The sequence below is a fragment of the Oryx dammah genome, unplaced genomic scaffold (genome assembly GCF_014754425.2).
Source record: "Oryx dammah isolate SB20612 unplaced genomic scaffold, SCBI_Odam_1.1 HiC_scaffold_25, whole genome shotgun sequence".
In the NCBI taxonomy this organism is placed as follows: domain Eukaryota; kingdom Metazoa; phylum Chordata; class Mammalia; order Artiodactyla; family Bovidae; genus Oryx; species Oryx dammah.
In genome coordinates, this window is record NW_024070209.1 from 68,343,809 (window position 1) to 68,362,886 (window position 19,078).

Below are 19,078 nucleotides of genomic sequence, written 5' to 3' on the forward strand. Positions count from 1 at the left end.
GATTGGGGCTGGCCACGACAGCAGGAGTAGAGGAAGGGAAGGTGTCTGCAGTACATCCTCCTTGAGTGAAAGAAGCAAGAAATTCACACGAGCTGATGTTCTGGCCACAGTCCCTGTGCTAGAGATCAAATGGCCAGTGAAGGCAACTAGGGACCCCAGAGGTGAGGGAAGGGAAGCTTCCCACGGGCAGGTCTGTTCAGGGATGGATGGATGGCACTGAATGGAGTTCAACCAAAAAAAAAAAGGTATAACGCACTTTGAAAGCAATCCCTAGGTAGGAGGGAAGTGTCAGCTGCTGTGCCTAAACACATTTATTGGTAGTGTGTTAAGGGCCAGGAAGTTGGCCTGGGGCAGTGGAACAAGAGAGAAAGACGTGTCACAACCTGGAGCCAGGGAGCCTGGTGCCTGCTGAGAAGTTTAGATTTGTGTCCTAGAGTCCTGGGGTTCATGAAGGCCTTTGAACAGGGCAGAGAAGTGTGCAGAGCAGGAATGAGGGGTGGAGCCCACCACACCTTCTCTGGTGGATCACGACTGAGGGCTGAGGTTCACAATCCCATACCAATGACCAGGCTGGAAGGAAGTGGCATGGCTGCATCCTCACTTTCCCCGTGTGCTGGTCAATTCCTTTCCTAGTTTTTAAGAACTGGAGAGTGGATGGTCTAATCTCAACCATAATGGAAATTTCAGTCACACACACTTAAAGGCAAACTTGTATGAATCAATAGCGTATTGATTTACACTACATTTATTTTCCCTTACACACTGCAGAAAATGTAATTATCACTCAATTATAAAATTACCATTTTACAATAACACATCTGACTGGCTCAGCCTGCAGCCAGAAGCCGGAATGGTCCCTGCCTTGCTCTCCTGGCTCAGAGGTGACCCAGCCCCACCCTGCAAGTTACTCCCAGAGAAACATCTCATTGCACTTTTGTGCCTACGGGGCCCATCTCCTATGAGCATGCCTCTGCTTTGAGGAGCAGGCTGGAAAGGAAGGGACAGCTACTCCCTTCTGCCTATAAGAGTAACCTTCACTGTAGACCCTAGGACTAGCTTCTGGAACGCATCATCCCAATGAAGCAGACAGCTTTAATTGTTTATTAAGCCAGCAGAAGACTATGGCATTCTACTATATGACTTCCCTGGTGGCTCATACGGTAAAGCGTCTGCTTACAATGCGGGAGACTTGGGTTCAATCCCTGGGTCGGGAAGATCTGCTGGAGAAGGGAATGGCAGCCTACTCCAGTATTCTTTCCTCTGCCCCCCTCCCTGCCCCAGCAAAAAAGGGGCTCAAAGAATATAGACAGCTTCCCTTGTGGCTCAGAGGATGAAGTGTCCGCCTACAATGCGGGAAACCCAGCTTCGATCCCTGGGTTGGGAAGATCTGCTGGAGAAGGAAATGGCAGCCCGCTCCAGTATTCTTTCCTCTCCCCACCCCACCCCCACAAAAAAAGGGGCTCAAAGAAATATAGACAGCTTCCCTTGTGGCTCAGAGGGTAAAGCATCTGCCTACAGTGCAGGAGACCCGGGTTCGATCCCTGGGTCGGGAAGTTCCCCTGGAGAAGGAAATGGCAACCCACTCCAGTATCCTTGCCTGAAGAATCCCATTGACGGAGGAACCTGGTAGGCTACAGTCCATGGGGTTGCAAAGAGTCGGACACGACTGAGTGACTTCACTTCACTTCACTTCTTCTACTGTATGCCAAGGCATGTATTCAAGCCCTATGTTGGATGATATTATGCAATGCTGAGCAATGTCACTGATCTCATGGACCTTGGAGGCTAATGAGGGACAACAAGAAATATACAGGGACTAGTATCAGAGGGTGCTAAGTGCTGGGACAGAAGTGGTACAGTGTGCTGTGTGGGCTCAAAGGAGGGGCACCACAGGGGACAAGGAAGGTTTCCCAGCAGAAGTAACTTTTAGGAGGAAAAATAAATAGAAGTTATTGGGCTTCAGGACTGAAAGGAACAGGAGTATTCCAGGCAGAGGGAGCATCATGGTGAAGGCCAAGGTGGGGTGGAGGTTGGGTGCTGCCACGGCCACCAAACAGACAGCATTTCTAAGAAACAAAGATATTCATTATTGTTGGAGTGTATAGTTCAAGGGCAGGGAGAACAGGTCACTGCTCAGGTAAAGCTGGAGAGGTGGGCAGAGGTCAAGTTCTGTTTCAGAGTTTGAACTTCGTCCTGAGAGAAGTGGGGCAGTGCTTCATGTGTTTATGGAACCACCATAATCAGACTTCTGCTTTAAAAAGATCGTTTTGATTGGAGGTGTGGAGAATGAATAGGAAAGTGGGCAGGGCTGAGTTCTGGGAGGCCAGTCCACAAGGGAGATGAGGGTTCTTGAACATAGCAATAAGGATGGAAATAATTGGATGGTTTTGAGAGGGGTTTAGAAGGTAGAATCAATGCTTCATTAATATTTGGTGATGGCTTGGACGTGGAGGGTACAAGAGAGAATAACCCTTCATGTTCTCCCTTGGGCAATAGGAGAAGACAGTGGGTGGTACGGTTTGGAATAGGTTGATTTCAAGGTCATGGTGGGGATCTGGTGGAGACAAGGGATGAAGCATAGCATGTATCCTTCTAAAGCTCAGGAAAGAGGATAAGGCTGGGGACAGTGTAGAAGCTTTCAGCATAGAAAGAATCGTCAGATAGAGTAACACTGTCCACTCGCACCTGGAAACTTCTGGAGGCCTGTGCAAAGGGCCCCTGTCAGGGCATGTGTGGTTGAAATGAAACATCCTAGGAGATCTCATCCTATGGTCTGTCTCTCCATGCCCAGGTCTCCGGAGTGGCAGGAAACCCACGACCAACGGAAAAGCCAGCTGTATGAGGAAAAGGACAATGGCGAGTTTTGGTACTTTATTTTATTATTTGGCACTTTATTATTATTATTATATTTTAAATCTTTAACCATTGCCCAAACCTCAATCCCCACCCTTTCCCTAAACTTTTGTGAGAATGAGGATTAGCTTTGCAGAGACCTATATAGAAGGAGCTTATTTTCTCCACCAAGACACCAAAGCTTTGAAAAGGATATTGTGTGTTCTCTGTTTGCGTGAAAGGCCTTTCAGCTCTGAAATATTAGAACTTGCAGCAGATGTTAACGGTGAAAAGGAATATTGGCACTAAAGCTTTGAAATCAGCAGTTTCCTGGCAACCAGGATACATGGTTATCAGGCGTGTAAATTCTTTGCCGTCTTTTTGGAACCCTGGAGTGTCACAGTCTTTCCTGGCATGAATCATAAAAGAGCAACTTGAGGTTAACCTCCCAGCCCTCTCTCTAGAGTTCTGAGTAAGATGTCAGTGTCATCACTCAGCAGCTATGTAAGACTAGATGCTTTAAAACATATCATCAGATAAAGAAGGTGTGGTACATATATACAATGGAATATGACTCAGCCATTAAAAAGAATGAAATAACGCCATTTGCAGAAACATGGATGGACCTGGAGAATGTCATACTGAGTGAAGTTAAGTCAGACAGAGAAGGAGAAATATATGACATCCCTTATATGTGGAATCTAAAAAGAAATGATACAGTGAACTTACAAACAGAAAGAGGCTCACAGACTTAGAGAATGAACTTTATGGTTGCCAGGGGCAAGGGATAGTTAGGAAGTTTGAGAAGGTCTTGTACACACTACTGTATTCAAAATGGACAGCCAGCAAAGACCTACTGTATAGCACATGGAACTCTGCTCAGTGTTATGTGGCAGGCTGGGTGTTGGAGGGGAGTTGAGGGAGAATGGATACGTGTATATATATGGCTGAGTCCCTTTGCTGTCCACCTGAAACTATTGGAAAATTGTTGATAAGTTATACCTTAATACAACATTAAAATTTTTTTTATTTTAAAAAATTTGAAAAACATCCTCAGCCCTACATTCACATTGTAAAGGATAAGATGGACATTTCTCTGATGAATTGTCTAGTTTTTTCAGTGAAATATTTAAATAAAATTTAGCATGTGTGAAAAAGAGACTAGGTCTAAGTAATTGAGAATCAGAGGGACAAATATAAATTAGAAGGAAAAATATTTTCAGCCTTGCAACTTTAATCACAGGCGTGATTTTAGGTGTTGAGTCCATTGTATTCTGATAAGGGCTTCCCAGATGGCTCAGTGGTAAAGACTCCACCTGAGATGCAGGGGACACAGGAAATGTGGGTTCCATCCCTATGTCAGGAAGATCCCCTGAAGAAGGAAATGACAACCCATTCCGGTATTCTTGCCTAGAAAATCCCACGGACAGAGGAGCCTGGCGAGCTACAGTCCATGGGGTCACAAAGAGTTGGACATGGCAGAGAGATTGAGTATACACAAGCACAAGACTTCAATAGAGCATTTGGCAAAGGGCCTATGGAAAGGTGATTTTATTAGCGGAGTGTAGGACCCAGGACAGAAAGAGACTGACAGTCATCTTGCTGGCCAGGAAAGGGGCCTACAGAACCCGTAATTTGACTGTGTCCTTGGGCTTCCCTGGTGGCTCAGCTGGTAAAGAATCCGCCTGCAATGTGGGAGACCTGGGTTGGATCCCTGTGTTGGGAAGATCCCCTGGAGAAGGGAACAGCTACCTACTCCAGTATTCTGGCCTGGAGAATTCCATGGAGTATTCCATGGGGTCGCAAAGAGTCGGACACGACTGAGTGACTTTCACTTTCACTTGTCCTCCCAGGAGAAATCAGAAGGGCATTTGCCCACAAATGAACCAGAATGGGGTTCTGGTCTCTGGGTAGGACAGTGGTAAATCAATGGATATTGTAGTTGACAGGCAAAGGGACAGTGAAGTGATGGGAACCTCCACCCAAGGAACAAACCAGTGGTCACTAAAGCGATGTGTCTCTGCTTATAACAGGATGTCATGTCAAGATTTCCGAGATAACTTCTTCGGCCTGTTTATATGTAACCAAGTTCCAATCAGCCTGGACCACGGATGCACGCTCCATGAAAGATGGTCCCAAATGACGTTTAAGGACCACCTAATTCCAGGAAACACTGAAGGTAGCTATGACAGTAATTATTCTACCAGGTGAGAAGCTGCCAGCTCTTGCCCTATCCTGGCTTAAGCTCTCAGTGGCCCTTGATTCTAGACCATCAGCCTAAAGAAGAGGAGGACTTTGTCAGCTCAAAGGGACAGCTGTGTTTCTCCAGGAGAAACGATTGCTGGAGGGGGTCGGTGGGAGGCTCTCAGATGTACCTCCCCTGGCTTCTTGCTTTCTCACAGCCCTTCTGATAACCTCCACCACCTCCCAGGACTAGAATGGGCCCACTGTACTTCAGTGGTTATCCAGGACTTTGGGAGGGCTGTAAGAAGAACACTGGGCACGTGTCAGGGCCTGGGTTCAACCACTGTCTTTGCCACAGTTTGGCTTTGTGGCTCTTGTCTCTCTGTCCTCAGTTCCCTAACTGTTCCCAGTGGAATTAGTCATCTCTGTCTGCCCCTGGAAGCCACAAAGCCCCATCCAGGCACCAGGAAGCATACTCCTGCCCCTGTTGGTTGGTGTTGACTGGTACCTGCAGCCTGCAGCACTGTACTGAGGTCCCAGAGGTGGGTGCCTCAGAGCCTGTCTTTGGGCTCCTGGAAGATGAATTTTATTGATGAGATTTTAAGGGAGTGAGTGACATACTCTCACTTTGCCTCGGCTCCCCATTTGTGACATGGATGAGTGAAATATCACCCTCTGAAGGTGAACCTGAGTGTGATTACACACCCTGGATAGGAAAGGCTATGCAAACAATGTGTGTGTGTGTGTGTGTGCCCTTGCACCTCGACATGCGCATTCCCTCTCCTTGGCACCAGTCTGCCAAGTATAGTGTGTTTGAATGATCTCACCACCCACCCTTCCCCAGTCTTTTGACTCCGCTGGTCAGAGAAGCTAGTCACCAGGAGGCCATGGGCAGATTCTGAGAAGTCACTGAGTCACTCTTAGGCAGCAGGTTGACTGATTTAATCTTCCTGAGCTCCACCTACCCAACTGTGGGGCTAAAGCCCTCTTCCCTAAATATAGCGCAGGTCGAGGAACTAGCCAGAATTATACATTGGTGCCATCGTTAGTAATTCCTTACAAGGCAGAGAGGGCAGGGTGGCAGCCAACAGCACTGGCTCTGTGCTCCTAAGCGCACCTGGGTGCATCACCTTAGATCCTCACAAAAAAGCTGACAACTGTGATGGTCATGTACGTCTCCCTCTTTGCCTTTCAGAGCTTCCCAATTGTGCCTTAACCTTCTGATGTTTACTAATTCATCTCTATCTTGATTTATCTTCATTTATTTTTCATATGTTATCTCCCACGCATTTGAATCTAATGGTTTTCACATTAGTGGTCTCCCTCTGGCTTTGGTGAGGATACTTGGGTAGCAGAGTTCTATGAATTGACATCTCTCAGCCTCTCTTCCTCTGTCTCCATGTGTGCTTGGGGGTTTGACATCATTTCACGGCTCCATGGTTGTCACCAGTGCATAAGCTCATGTATACCTGAGGCCTCTGGAATCCCACTTATTACAAAAATTGTTTATGTTTAGTCACCAAGTCATGTCTGACTCTTTGGGACCCCGTGGGCTATAGCCCACCTGGCTTCTCTGTCCATGAGATTTCCTAGCCAAGAGTACTGGAGTAGACTGCCATTTCCTTCTCCAGGGGATCTTCCCAAATCCAGGGATCAAACCCTCATTTCCTGCATTGGCAGGCGAATTCTCTACCGTGCACCAGGGAAGCCCTTTATAAAAATAGCCCTCCATTTTACAGTGTGAGAAACATTTTCACCACATAGGAACTATACTTTCCCTCCTTGTTTTTAAGAAGAGACTAAGGCTCACAAAATAAAGCAGCTTGTGCCACAACTAGTAACTATGGGGACTGGAACCCTGGTCTTAGGTCTTCAAATCCAGAGTTTCTTCCACAACCCACTGCACTGGGCTTGGCTCTCTGAAGTGGTCATGGTTCCATCCCAGAACCCCAGGGACAAGCTGAGGTCCAATCACTGCTGTTTTTCATGCAGGATACCAGAAGGGCATGCAATATACCTTCTCTGTGCCAGACAGCATGGAAAACAACAATGTCATCATGTCCTTCAACATTGGGCCACAAAATTTAAAGGCAAAAGACAGGACATTTCCAGTGAAATATGAGGTGTTCAAGGTAAGGCAGTATGTTTCAAGGCTTGCCCTTTGGGGACATTTCCATACACCTTGGGTGGAGAAGGCAACTGACTAGCCTGGGAAATTTCACTCGACAACAGACTCAGAGATATAACCAAAAGGGCAATTGAGTTCACCGGGTTCAAGTGTATAAATTTGCAGGGAAATCCTGAGACAGAAGAGTACAATGGGACACACCTCCTGTCCTTGTCACTTGTCACAGTTTCCTGGTATGCTGGTGGCTCTAATGTTTGTTCCTCAAAAAGTAATCTGGTCCAAGGCCAGCTGTTGCAACAGTGCATATTCCCAGGACCACCCTCCAACCTGCTGAGTCCCAGTCAATCCCCCTGGACAGAGCCTGAAAGTCTGCATTGTAATGTGCTCTCTGGAGACTGTGTATACCCAGGAATGTTTGAGGATCATTGGTTACACTCTGGGAGGAGTTTAAGGAAAAAAACCAGTCCTGGGTATACATCCGGGAGGTACATTTTTCTCTCACGCTGAAACTAAAGTCTGGTGAAAGTTCCATGTTGGCTTACAAGCATCTGCTTGGCCACTCATCCAAGGCCAGGTCTTCCTCTCTACCCAACCTCCTCTCCCCTCCCCTCTCATGCCTCTCCCAGCCAGCCCTTCAGCTCTGAAGGGGTCATCTCCTCCCCTCGCCTACTCGTACTCACCTGCACACACCCTAACTGTGAGTAGATGATCAGGGAATTCTTCTTCTTTTTTTTTAATACCATGTAAAATAAAGGAGTTACGAAAGAAAGTTTGACACCCTTGATCCCTTCTCCTTTCCCAAATAATTTAATGCATCCCAAAGAACAAGTGAAGGGTCCTCAAAGCATACACCCTGCAGCCTCTGCACAAACATGGATAGCTAAATGCACAAACATCCAATGCTGGGATCCTCTGTCCCCATGTTAGAGGTGAAGTGGCATTGTCAAGAGTTAATGGCAGAACTGGGAACTGGGCACCAGATGTCTCTCAGGCCTTCAGTACACCCATCATCTGTGTGACTGGAGCTCTGATTATGGCATCTTTAGAATGGAGCCCAGAAATGTTACCCAAGACTAAGGCAATATTCACATCTAGGGCTTTAGCCCCCTCATGGACAAGCAGAACTTCTGGGTCCTGAGACAGTCTTGTGTACTGGCTGTGGTTCACTCTAATAGGAAGGCCTTGCTGATAGAGAACTTCAGAGTTCCAAGCATGTTCACATTCATTGTCTCAAAAACCCTAGTACACCTGCTTTTATAGATGTGGAAGTCACAGGTCAGGGAGTATGAATGTCCTGCCTAAGGTACAGCAAGATGGTGACAGGTGTGCCTGAGACCAGAACTTGTGGCCCTAGGACCAAAGCTCTCAGCAGGACTTAGGCATGTGCCTTTCTGGTGATGCTCACAGTGCAAAGAAAAACAATGCTTCTGGTTCTAGAAGGTGGAGAACCCTTTGGATCTTGCTCTCTCTGAGCACATTTTCACTTCTAGTTGCATGAAATCAAAAGACCATACTTTTGAGGCACCTCAAACCAGCAGAGACTATCAAAAGAACATCTTTGGATGCTTTCATGGACAGTTGTCCTTTTCATCACCACTGGGCACATGTGAACCCTTTCCATGTGGGCAGGGACTAGGCAAGGCCTGGTCTCCCACTGCAGCAAAGAGGTCAAATATTTCCTCTCCCAGCCCTTGGATACAAAGGAGTAAACTGTTGGGCCAGGCTTGTCCGATCAGATGTTCTTGGTCACTCTAGGGCTTGAGTCTTGAAAAAGTAACTAAAGGTGTGGGGTCAGCTGAGGGATTCTTTGCAGCAAATCTTTGGGCCCACAAGCAGCAATGCAGTCAGATCCGGTGGTGGTGTCCAGCTGCGTAGCCACCTCTTTTCATTCCTGCCCCCCTTCCAAGCTGCATTCCTTAGATTTCCCGTTGATTCTGTGACTTACCATAAATGAATTTTTGCTCACTAGATTGGTTTCCACTGTGTTTTGCCAAGGATCCCAACTTATTCAGGTGCCCCCTAAGAGGACCCTCAACTTCAAAGTCCCCCAGCTCTCCACCTCCAAGAAAAACAAAGTGAAAGGAGTTGGGAAAGGCTGGGAAGGAATGAGGCATCTGGTATACCCAGGTAGACTTTTACAGTTCAGGACCAGACAGGACTACTGAAAATATTTCAGCCTACTCTTCCATTTCCTAATGAGAGAAGTCCAGAGAGGATATAGGGGCTGCTCCCAGTGCACAGAAGTTGGGTGTGCACTTTTTATTGTCATCTGGACAATGTAGCAGCCTTGTGTTTACTGACTTGCCCAAAGTCTTTATTGTTCAGGAGCAAGATTGTAATCATATCTGTTTTCTAAATGTTGCCAACCCTGTTTGTCTACTTTTCAACTAGAGCTGCCTTATTTCTCATCTGCCCACCTTGCTGAAGGGACATACAGACCTCAGCTTCCCAGGTGGCTCAGTGGTAAAGAATCTGCCTGCCAATGCAGGAGACATGTCTTTGATCCCTGGGTCGGGAAGATCCTTTGGAGAAGGAAATGGCAACTCACTCCAGTATTCTTGGCTGGGAAATCCCATGGACAGAGGAGCCTGGTGGGCTACAGTCCACAAGGTTGAAAAAGAGTCAGACAGGACTTGGTGACTAAACAACAACAACGTGCAGACCCATGAGCTCCTCAGGCTCCCTGGAGATCCCACTGGATCTTGTAGGATCCTGATTGAGAGGGTTCTAAACACCAAAGAGCAGTCCAGACCTTGACAACTCAAGAGACACTTGTGGGGTCCTTCCACGGTTCTGCTGAGAAATAGGCCATGTTAATGCCAGCAACTAGGCTTTGAAGTCTCCAGGGCTCCAGTGGTGTTGTGAGTACAAGGCTACCACCTTGGCATGGGCCTGTGACCCTCCAAGTGTTATGGGATCAAGGCTCTGCCTTGCATCATACCAAACATGGGTGATATGCAAATAGGCAGGGAGGAGACTGAAAGGAAAAAGGGAAGGGTAGACAAGCTTCATCCTCCCCCAGGCTGGACTTTCCACCTCCCTTCCAGCTTACCCATGAGCTCCAGAGATGTCTGAAGAAGGCAAGTCAAATGGTCTGTACACCTAAGTGGAGCTGAGGATCAGCAGTAGAATAGAACTGAAACCCATGCCAACATGAAATACAGTGCCTGGAGGTGGTGGGTATTAATTGAAAAGGAAGCAACACGGCTTTCTCTATTCTCACCTCTGCTACTGAGACTGCAGAGCCTCAGTTTCCACACTTACAGCATAAGGAGCCTACCTTCTGCTTGGGATTACTGTGACAATCTAATACATTACATGGAAGTACTTTGTAAACCCTGAAGTGGCTTAAAAATGGGACTCCATCTTCAGTGCTTCCTTCTACAACATGGGCAGACTGGAACATAGACATTTCCCCATTCAGACACACACATACATCCCTACAAACACTGGGGTACAGTGGGGTGGGGGACATTAGAACAAACTTCCATCGTGCTTTACAGCAATCTGACAGAACAAGTTTCCTTCTCATTGGAGCTCCAGAGCTGGAGAATTTGCACTTGATCCAGTCCCCCTCACCATTTACCTTTTCCTCTCAATTTTATCATCACTGCTGTGAAGAGTAGCTGAGATGATAAAGGAAGACTCTCCTCTCCTCAAACACCTTCCTCACCCTTGATTTCCTTCCCCTTCAGGTCTCTACAGCAGCTGGCTTTCCTTTCTTGCAGCTTCACATGGGGAAAGAGTGATGGTCCCCATTCATCCCCGGGTGTTCCAGGGAACAGGCTGGGCATGCAAGAAAAAGGAACACAGAGCCCTGGGCTAGGCTGCTCAGATCTACTCACCTTTGGGTTTTTGTTTGGGTTCCTGAACCTGCCTTTCTTCTCTTCCCACAGGTCGACTATCAGGTATGGTCACCGCCCTTGCCATCTGTCGTTATTGCTATGCCTCTTCCAACACCCTTGACCTCCATGTGTCTCTCACTGTTCGGTGGCTGCCAGTTCAGTCTTGCTATGTCCTGCAACAGACACAAGCTTAGAACTTCCAAACAGGTCAACAACACCGGAAATATTTCAGCTGTGTTCATCTAAAGCTGGATTCCTTGGGTTGTTCTCCGGCTTGATGTCCCAGAGAGGCTGCAACCATGAAAACATCCTCAACGTTTGGCCCCTGATAGATAAGATTGATGCTGCTGATTCCTTCTAAGACCAGAGAAAGGACTAATGGGTATCTTTAGCCTCCTGAATTCTTTCTCAGCCCCCAAACCCACCACAACTAGGATGCATGCAATGCAAATACAAGCTCAAGACATGTCCTCCAACCCTTCTTACAACATCACCGCCACCACCCTCCTGCTAGCTGCTGCCGCTGCTACAACCCCACCCCCCACCCCAGTAAATATTGTGGCTTGGCATGGGTGAAAAGTGACCAAAATATGGGTAAGGATGGAGAAGGAAAGACAGAGTTTGGGAAACCTAACCTCCCAGGCACTCAGACTGCTTAAGTAGACGTGAGCTCTGTGGCGCTATTATTGCCAAAGGGAGGTGCATGTGACCAGACCAGGGATGGAAGGGAGAAGAGATGGAGCAGGATGGAGCCACAGTCAATGAGTAGTGACTGCAGCCTGCTGGCAGGTCCAGGGACCGTCCTCCAGACCTCCCAGAGGTACCCTGACAAGGGTACTGGGACAAGGGTCTCTGAGCAGGGGGCACACAGAAGCCCAGGCAGACTGCAGACAGTGAGGAGACCTGTCTGTCACAGTGGCAGCGCAGCCACAGAGCTGCATTTAGGGTCTGACTCTGGTTCTCAGCATACTCGTCATGAAATTAGAACTTCTGGAAGGACTTCAAGGGCAGCACTCAAGTGCAAGAAACCGGTCAGGGTTCTAGTTCTCAGAGCTGGAGAATGAAATGAGGACTTGATTAAACAAAAGGCATGAGCCCCTTCCCTGGAATTACAGGGTCAGGTCTTATGATTGTAGGAGGCTCAAAGACCACACACCTCTTTACACACTGCCTCCCCATCTGCACGTGCGCGCACACACATCTATGTATACACACACACACATGCAGAACAGTGCTGACTCTGGAGAACTGATCGCATCATTGCTTTTGCCAGAAAGGCCCAAGCGAGGTAGGCTCCAAACCTACTGGCGCTGCTGCTGCTGTCAGCAGAACCACTGTGGAGCCTCAGCCCAGTTCCCTGCTGCTCAGCAGCCACCGTGGTCTCCTCGTGCAGCCCAGCCTGGTCCTCAGCCCCTGCAGAGAACCTCTCTTGTCTCCCTGCTTCCCCTCAAGGCAGAGCTCACAAGCAGTCATTTCACGCTGCGTGCTCATTCTAAATGGAATCCCAATCTCAACCGTATTGGGGAAAATTTATTTAGTAAGGGGTTTTTATTATGTAATATGTATGTGACATCCAGTAATAGGAACTGCATTATATTTATTGTTTTGTCTCTAAGCAAATATTGAAATAAAAGGAAAATGATCAGGGCCTATTAGTCTCCAGTGAGAAGGCATTTCAGGACTTCACTGGAAGGACCAGATAGAGGGAGTGAAAGGCCCCCAGCTGCACAGTGCTACAGGAGTCCAAGAGTGCTTTGCACAAGAGCCCAGGGAGAAGGGACTTTAGGGGCTCCGAAGGTAATCTAGTACTGCAAGAATCTCACTGGTTTTCATGGGATTCGTCTTTATATATAAGCAGAGCGATAAATCCAGAAGCCCAGGATGCTGTAAGATTTAATGAGGTAAAACCATGTGTCATATTTCCTCGCATTCATTGCAGTGTTAGCTTCTATATTAAATAACAGTCTGAACTCTATTGCATTTTGAGACTTCAGGTAAGCAACTGTCTCTCCCTTTTCAGGGCCTGTAGGGCTGTTCTGAGGGATAGTGAGGGGCCTGGGAGGTGGGGGGGTCTCTCCCAGTGGCTGGGGCCCATAGACATAGGGGGTTTCTCACCAACATTCCATCTCCTCCAGTTCCAGCACTTCCAAGACAGATTGCCATCCACCTTCTTCTCCGAATTCAGAATTGCTGAGAAGGGCATTGTGTCTGAAACCACGTGCAACCTCACAGAGTGCTTCAGTCTGAGCCCCGGGACCTACGTGGTGGTCGTCTCCGAGGGCAGAGAAGCTGTTGAATTCTTGCTCCGAATCTTCCTGAAGATGCCAGACAGTGACAGGTACAGAACTTTACAGAACTTCTGGGATTCTAAACGTTTTTATCCTACTTAATTTTATAAGAACACATCACAGCATTTTGTGCAGCAATGCCCTGTGTCAGTGGGGGACACAGCACAGCCCTCCCTCTGGAGAAACTCAATGCCAAGTCCAATGCCAAGACAAAAAAGAGGGTGGGGATGTTGCGTGATAGAAGGCAGAGTCACATGGGAGACCGCAAGGGAGGGGCCCATCTCTGGCAAGAGGGCCAGAGGAAGGCTTCTTGGGGACATGGCATGTAAGCTAGTCCTTGAGAAAAAACATAACTCAGAGTTTCAAAGGGGAAGGCAGTGCTGTTGTTCAGTTGCCCGATCATGTCTGACTCTTTGCAACTCCATGGACTGCAGCACACCAGGCTTCCCTGTCCTTCCCCATCTTCCAGAGCTTGTCCTGACTTATATCCATCGAGTCGGTGATGTCATCCAACCATCTCCTCCTCTGTCGTCCCCTTCTCCTACCTTCAATCTTTCCCAGCATCAGAGTCTTTTCTGATGAGTTGGCTCTTTGCATCAAGTGGCCAACGTACTGGAGCTTCAGATTCAGCATCAGTCCTTCCAGTGAATATTCAGGGTTGATTTCCTCTAGGATTGGCTGGTTTGACCTTCTTGTAGTCCAAGGGACTCTGGTGGAGGAAAAAAGCATGAGCAGAAGCAGGGAGGTGGGCAAGGATGGGGCTCATCGAAGAATAAGCAAGGCTGTCCGTAACGTGCAGGAAGGTGGTACACAGCATGGTAGTTGTCTGAAATGTGGCCAGAATGTGGGGTCACTGCCAAGTCGGCAGTCAAGACTGGGACCAACAGCACACCCGCTGCTGGGGCACCGAGGCAGGTATCACTGCTGCCGGGGCAGTATTCACAGCTGAGTGCAGCTGAGGCTTTCTCAGTCCAGCCTGCCATGCGGTCACTGTGCCACGACTCACCATTGGAACCTAAGACAAATCCTATTTGCCATCCTGGCAATGGGGGTCACTAAACACCCATATTTGGGTGTGAAAGGAACAGTTTACTAAATGATTTGAAGGCCAGGGGAGGCCCGCCCTGAAGACTGGACATGAGGTCACAATGTTCATCTGTCTCCTGACTGCCCACTTCACAGCCCACTGTGCTGAGGGCTCTCCATGTGTGTCCTTGACATAGATGCCCAATGCCTCCAGAGGTGCCCACTGTATGTAAGCATGAGCCTCCTTTGAATAGTGAGCTGGTCATCCTTGTCACACTGTCCCCTGGTTTTCTAGGAACCTGGACGGCAGTCTCAGCCTGACAGCCCTGCAGGTAGGTGTGCCGCAAGGCTTGGTTGGCAGCCTTCAGTGGGTCACAGCCCATCCCCAAGAGCTTCTGTCTCCTTCCTTCTGCCTCACCACTGACCAGTGAAGGAGAGACACCACAGCGGGCTGGTGACAGCTCCAAGGGGGCAGGGATGAGGGGAGGAGCCCAGGCTTCAGAGGCCAGGCTGGACCCAACCATCTTCCTTCCACAAGCTTCCATTTTCCTATTCCCCACAAAGGTTTGATCCAGTTGCTGGATGAAGCCTCTAATTTCCAAGTGGGAGGTTCTGGGACCCTCAATGTATCAGACAGGGGATCCCTTTCCCAGAAATTTGATGTTGGCTGTTCTTCCTTACATCTAGGCAAGTCTTCCAGGAAATGGCTCCCAGCAGAGCATTTTCTACAAGTACGCTCAGCAGGTACTGTACTTAGCAATGTGGCCATGAGGGCCCCTGCCTAGGACAGGGATGAAGAGGTGAGAGGAAAGAAAGCCTCTCCCAGGTCCTTACCAGGCTAGAGAGGAAGATGACCGGCCTCTCTCCCTGGATGCCTCCAGAACTGATCCGGGGAGGTGGGACGCCCCACCTGGGTGACATCTGGGGTGAAATGTAGAGTTTTGAAGGGAGGGGCTCCTTATAGGAGGGTGGGATGTATAAATCTTTAAACAAGCCATCGGCAGTGTCCCTGGAAATCTTCCCTTCTCCCGCTCTGCCGCCTCCCACTGCCGTTGGCACCCTCCCTCCTGGGAGCTGGCCAGCTTTCAGAAAGCACCACTAGCCTTCTTCCTGCCAAGCCACCTATGTGCACAAGGGATTTTCTTAATGGTTTAATAAGCTGTTATAAAGATCCTTGACTTGTCAGGAGAAAAACAGCTGCCAAGGGCTGCACACTATGGGCCTCCTACCATTAGTCATCATGTCGCTGTGGGAAACAGAAAGCCGTGCGGATGACCGTACGCACTGAGCTGGCCTCGGGAAGACAGGTGGGCAGTTCTTGGGCCCTCGCTGTGTCAGACAGGTGGCCTCCTTCCCCAGAAATGTGGGTTCCCAGAAGACCCCCAAGGAGGTGTCTTCTTCCCCCTGACCTCGTGGTGCTCTGCAGACCAATGCTCGAGCCCTCTGGCCAGCTCTTTCTCCTGTGGACAAGCTTTCCCAGGGTGGTGACATCTCATTATGCCCTCGCTGTCACCAGACTGGGTGTGAGAAATGCCTGCATGGGGAACAGCTCTGCTTCTCCATACAATCATCATGGAAGCCACTGCCCGTAAAGCTGGTCAGGGTTCCCAACAGAAAAGGGAAGGCAGTTAACACCTTCAGGAGTTCAAGCCAGGAAGAGCGTCTCTCCCCTTAACCTCTGTTGCTTCCTGTTTTTCATCCAAGGGAAACCATGATGTCTCCCTTTCTGGCTTCTGTGGCTGGGAAGATGAATGCTAAGTCATGTGCTCAATACACACAGACACACAGACACACACAGACACACACACAGACACACACAGACACACAGACACATAGACACACACACAGACACACACACACACATACACACACACAGACACACAGAGACACACACAGACACACAGATACACACACACACACACACGCCATGTTTTCTCTCACTCCCATCTTTCTGGAAGCAGATGGGGACACACACCTGCAGGGCTGAATTGATTCATTCAACAATACTTCTCCTGAGGGACTCCCAAATGCCTGGTATGATGAGGAAGAAGCAAACACTGCTTTCAGCCCAATAATGAATACAGAGAGAAATGCAAGGTGACCCTCACCAGATATCAAGTGTCAGGAGTGATCAGCACTGCAGATGTTCAGGGAGGGAGTTATGGCCTGGGGCAATCAGGTAAGGCTTCATGGGAATTCCCTGGAGCCCTGGTGGTTAGGATTCTATGCTTTCATTGCTGAGGGCACGGGTTCAATCCCTGGTGAGAGGTAACTGAGATCTCACAAGTCACACCGCATGGCCAAAAAGAAAAAGAAAAGGCTTCATGACAAAGGTGAGATAGAAACTTAAGTGCTCAGAAATCCCAGGGCTTTCACAGTCAGGCAGGCATTGCCCCTCGGTTCCTGGGCACTGATGTGATTCCTGCATCCCTTCCTTATTTGGAGCAGAGGCTGGACATTGATGCTACGCAGCTTCAGAGCCTTCTCAACCGGGAATTCCTAAGAGGTAAGGACCTGCTGGCCCGGCCCCATCCCCACACCCACGCCAGGCCAACGCTGCCCTCTCGGACCTCTCAGTCCTTTCTGCTCTTCCGCTCAGGACCTCCAGGGGATGCATTCTCCTTGGATGAGTGCCGCAGCATCGTGGCTCTGATGGACGTATCCTTTGCAGTCACCATCGACCCCCCACCGCCTCCCCAGCACTGACAGCCTGTCTGCTCCATCAGCTAACCCCAGGGGTCTAACTGGGACAGTAGAGAATCTTTTTTCACTCTCACTGTTTTCTCTTTTTCCTTGGTTCTAAGGGCTCACCAAAGAGCCTGGGCTTCTGGGGACTCTGCACTAACTCACTAACTCTCTAGAACCACCATAGCAACAACAGCAACCCTTACTATCTATCAAGTGTCTACTGCATACTCAGATGGTACTGATATTTTTTCCCTTGTAGTTCTTGCAAGAATCTCTGTGATATAAGATGTATTGTCTCATGGTACAATGGAAGAAACAGGGGTTCAGAAAGGTTTAGTCATTCACCCAGATCACACAGCTAGTCAGGATTTGTGCCTGGATTTGAACTTAAAGTTTTCAGCCTCCGAAGCCCATGTTCTAATAGTATTCTTCACTGCTTAGCAAAGGATAGTATCCTAACTTCTTTCCTTCTATCCCTCTCCTTACCCCTATTTAAATCCCTTGCTCAACAAAACCCCAGTTCAATAAAGGTAACAACCACCAAAGCGAAAGTCGCTCAGTTGAGTCCGACTCTTTGCGACCCTGTGGCCTGTACAGTCCATCCAACTAATGTAGGAAACCCTAGGTCCACATGGCAGTTCCTCCCTGTTATTACTATTCTGTTGCACTGACAGACGAGGCTGAGCTGGGCAGTGCAGTGACTTGCCCTAGTTCCGTGGCCACAGGTGGCTGGACTGGGACCCAAGCCCAGGATCTCCCGCCTCCCGTCCTGACTTCCACTCCCCTGGGAGCCATTTCTCCCCTGCCACCCCATCTCCCTGCTGGTGGGCATATCCCCTAGGGGTCACCTTGCGACTCTCCCCTCGGTGTGCACAGTCTCCCTGAGGGGTCACTGATCCCCCAGCTCGTTCACTCTTAACAAGGCTCTACTGGGGACCTGAAGCTGGGCATTGTCGAACAAGAGCCGTCTTGATGAACTCGTCAGTCAGGCCCTGTCTCTTGACTGTTGTATAGAATCACTCAGAGACACCGCTCATCCCTGCAGATAAATCAGAATGACACTCAGGAGCCCCGCAGCCTAGGGCAGGTAACCCAGGGGAGGTCATGTCTGTTGGACCCCGGCACAGAAGACCAACCTTTTCTACCCTTCCTCCTGCTCACCTGTCAGCTCCCCTCCAGTGCCACAGAGATCCATTCTTTCCATTAGTTCTCATTAAACTCTTTGTATGGGAGGACCAGGCTTCCCTGGTGGCTCAGATGGTAAAGAATCCACCTGAAATGTGGGAGACCTTGGTTCGATCCACAGGTTGGGAATATCCCCTGGAGAAAGGTATGGCAACCCACTCCAGTATTCTTGCCTGGAGAATCCCCATGGACAGAGGAGTCTGGCGGGCTACAGTTCATAGGGTCTCAAAGAGTCGCACACGACTGAGCAGCTAAGCGCAGCACACAGCATGGAGGGGCCAGGGCCGGCTTTAATACCCAGAATGTGGTCCATCCATGGCCACACACTTAGCACGTGCGCTCATCTCTCAGCCCGCCTCAGGAGTTGCAGTGACCTCCCCCCACCACTGCTTCCCACCCCTCTACAAGGGGGCCCCACCCCAACTGGTGAAGGCTGTGTTTGGGGTTCAACCTCTTTCCATGGGTGCAATGACATTGGCACCCCTTTCTCAGGACTGCCTTCTTCCAATTGCCCGTTTTCTCCTGTGAAAAGAATCTAAGCCAGGTCCCTTTTAGACTCATCAGCCAGCTGGTGTGGGGCCACGTGCAGGTGACTCTGGACCGCCTGTGTTACTAGGTGATGGATGGAGCCTCTCCAGGCCTGAGGCCCTTCTGCTCACTGCACACAAGACTGCTTGACTCTTAACTCCCCACCAGCTGAAGGTGAACGGGCGACTTGACCAAGAGGAGTTTTCAAGGCTGTGGAGCCGTCTTGTCCACTGCCAGGTACCAGCATGTTCTCTTTTGACGAGTGTTCATTCCAGTTGGGTTGGCACAGATTTACTGGGTGCCTGATTCTGCCCCAGCATTGAGGGCTGTGAAAGAAGGGGAACCTCACCCCACCCTCAAGGAGAGCCCCCGTT

At 49.2% G+C, this 19,078-nt stretch overlaps 1 protein-coding gene across 1 annotated transcript in view; it reads left to right on the top strand.

Moving 5' to 3' along the window:
• Positions 1 to 19,078, top strand: part of CAPN13 (calpain 13) — an 83,086-nt gene that overhangs the window by 55,321 nt on the left and 8,687 nt on the right. The window contains exons 11-21 of the mRNA XM_040225695.1: positions 2,792 to 2,866; positions 4,866 to 5,011; positions 7,009 to 7,148; positions 11,041 to 11,232; positions 11,685 to 11,809; positions 13,010 to 13,327; positions 14,599 to 14,635; positions 14,991 to 15,047; positions 16,752 to 16,809; positions 16,903 to 16,961; positions 18,873 to 18,941. Of these exons, the coding sequence (XP_040081629.1) occupies positions 2,792 to 2,866; positions 4,866 to 5,011; positions 7,009 to 7,148; positions 11,041 to 11,232; positions 11,685 to 11,809; positions 13,010 to 13,327; positions 14,599 to 14,635; positions 14,991 to 15,047; positions 16,752 to 16,809; positions 16,903 to 16,961; positions 18,873 to 18,941 (1,276 nt within the window). The remainder of the gene's footprint in view (positions 1 to 2,791; positions 2,867 to 4,865; positions 5,012 to 7,008; positions 7,149 to 11,040; positions 11,233 to 11,684; positions 11,810 to 13,009; positions 13,328 to 14,598; positions 14,636 to 14,990; positions 15,048 to 16,751; positions 16,810 to 16,902; positions 16,962 to 18,872; positions 18,942 to 19,078) is intronic.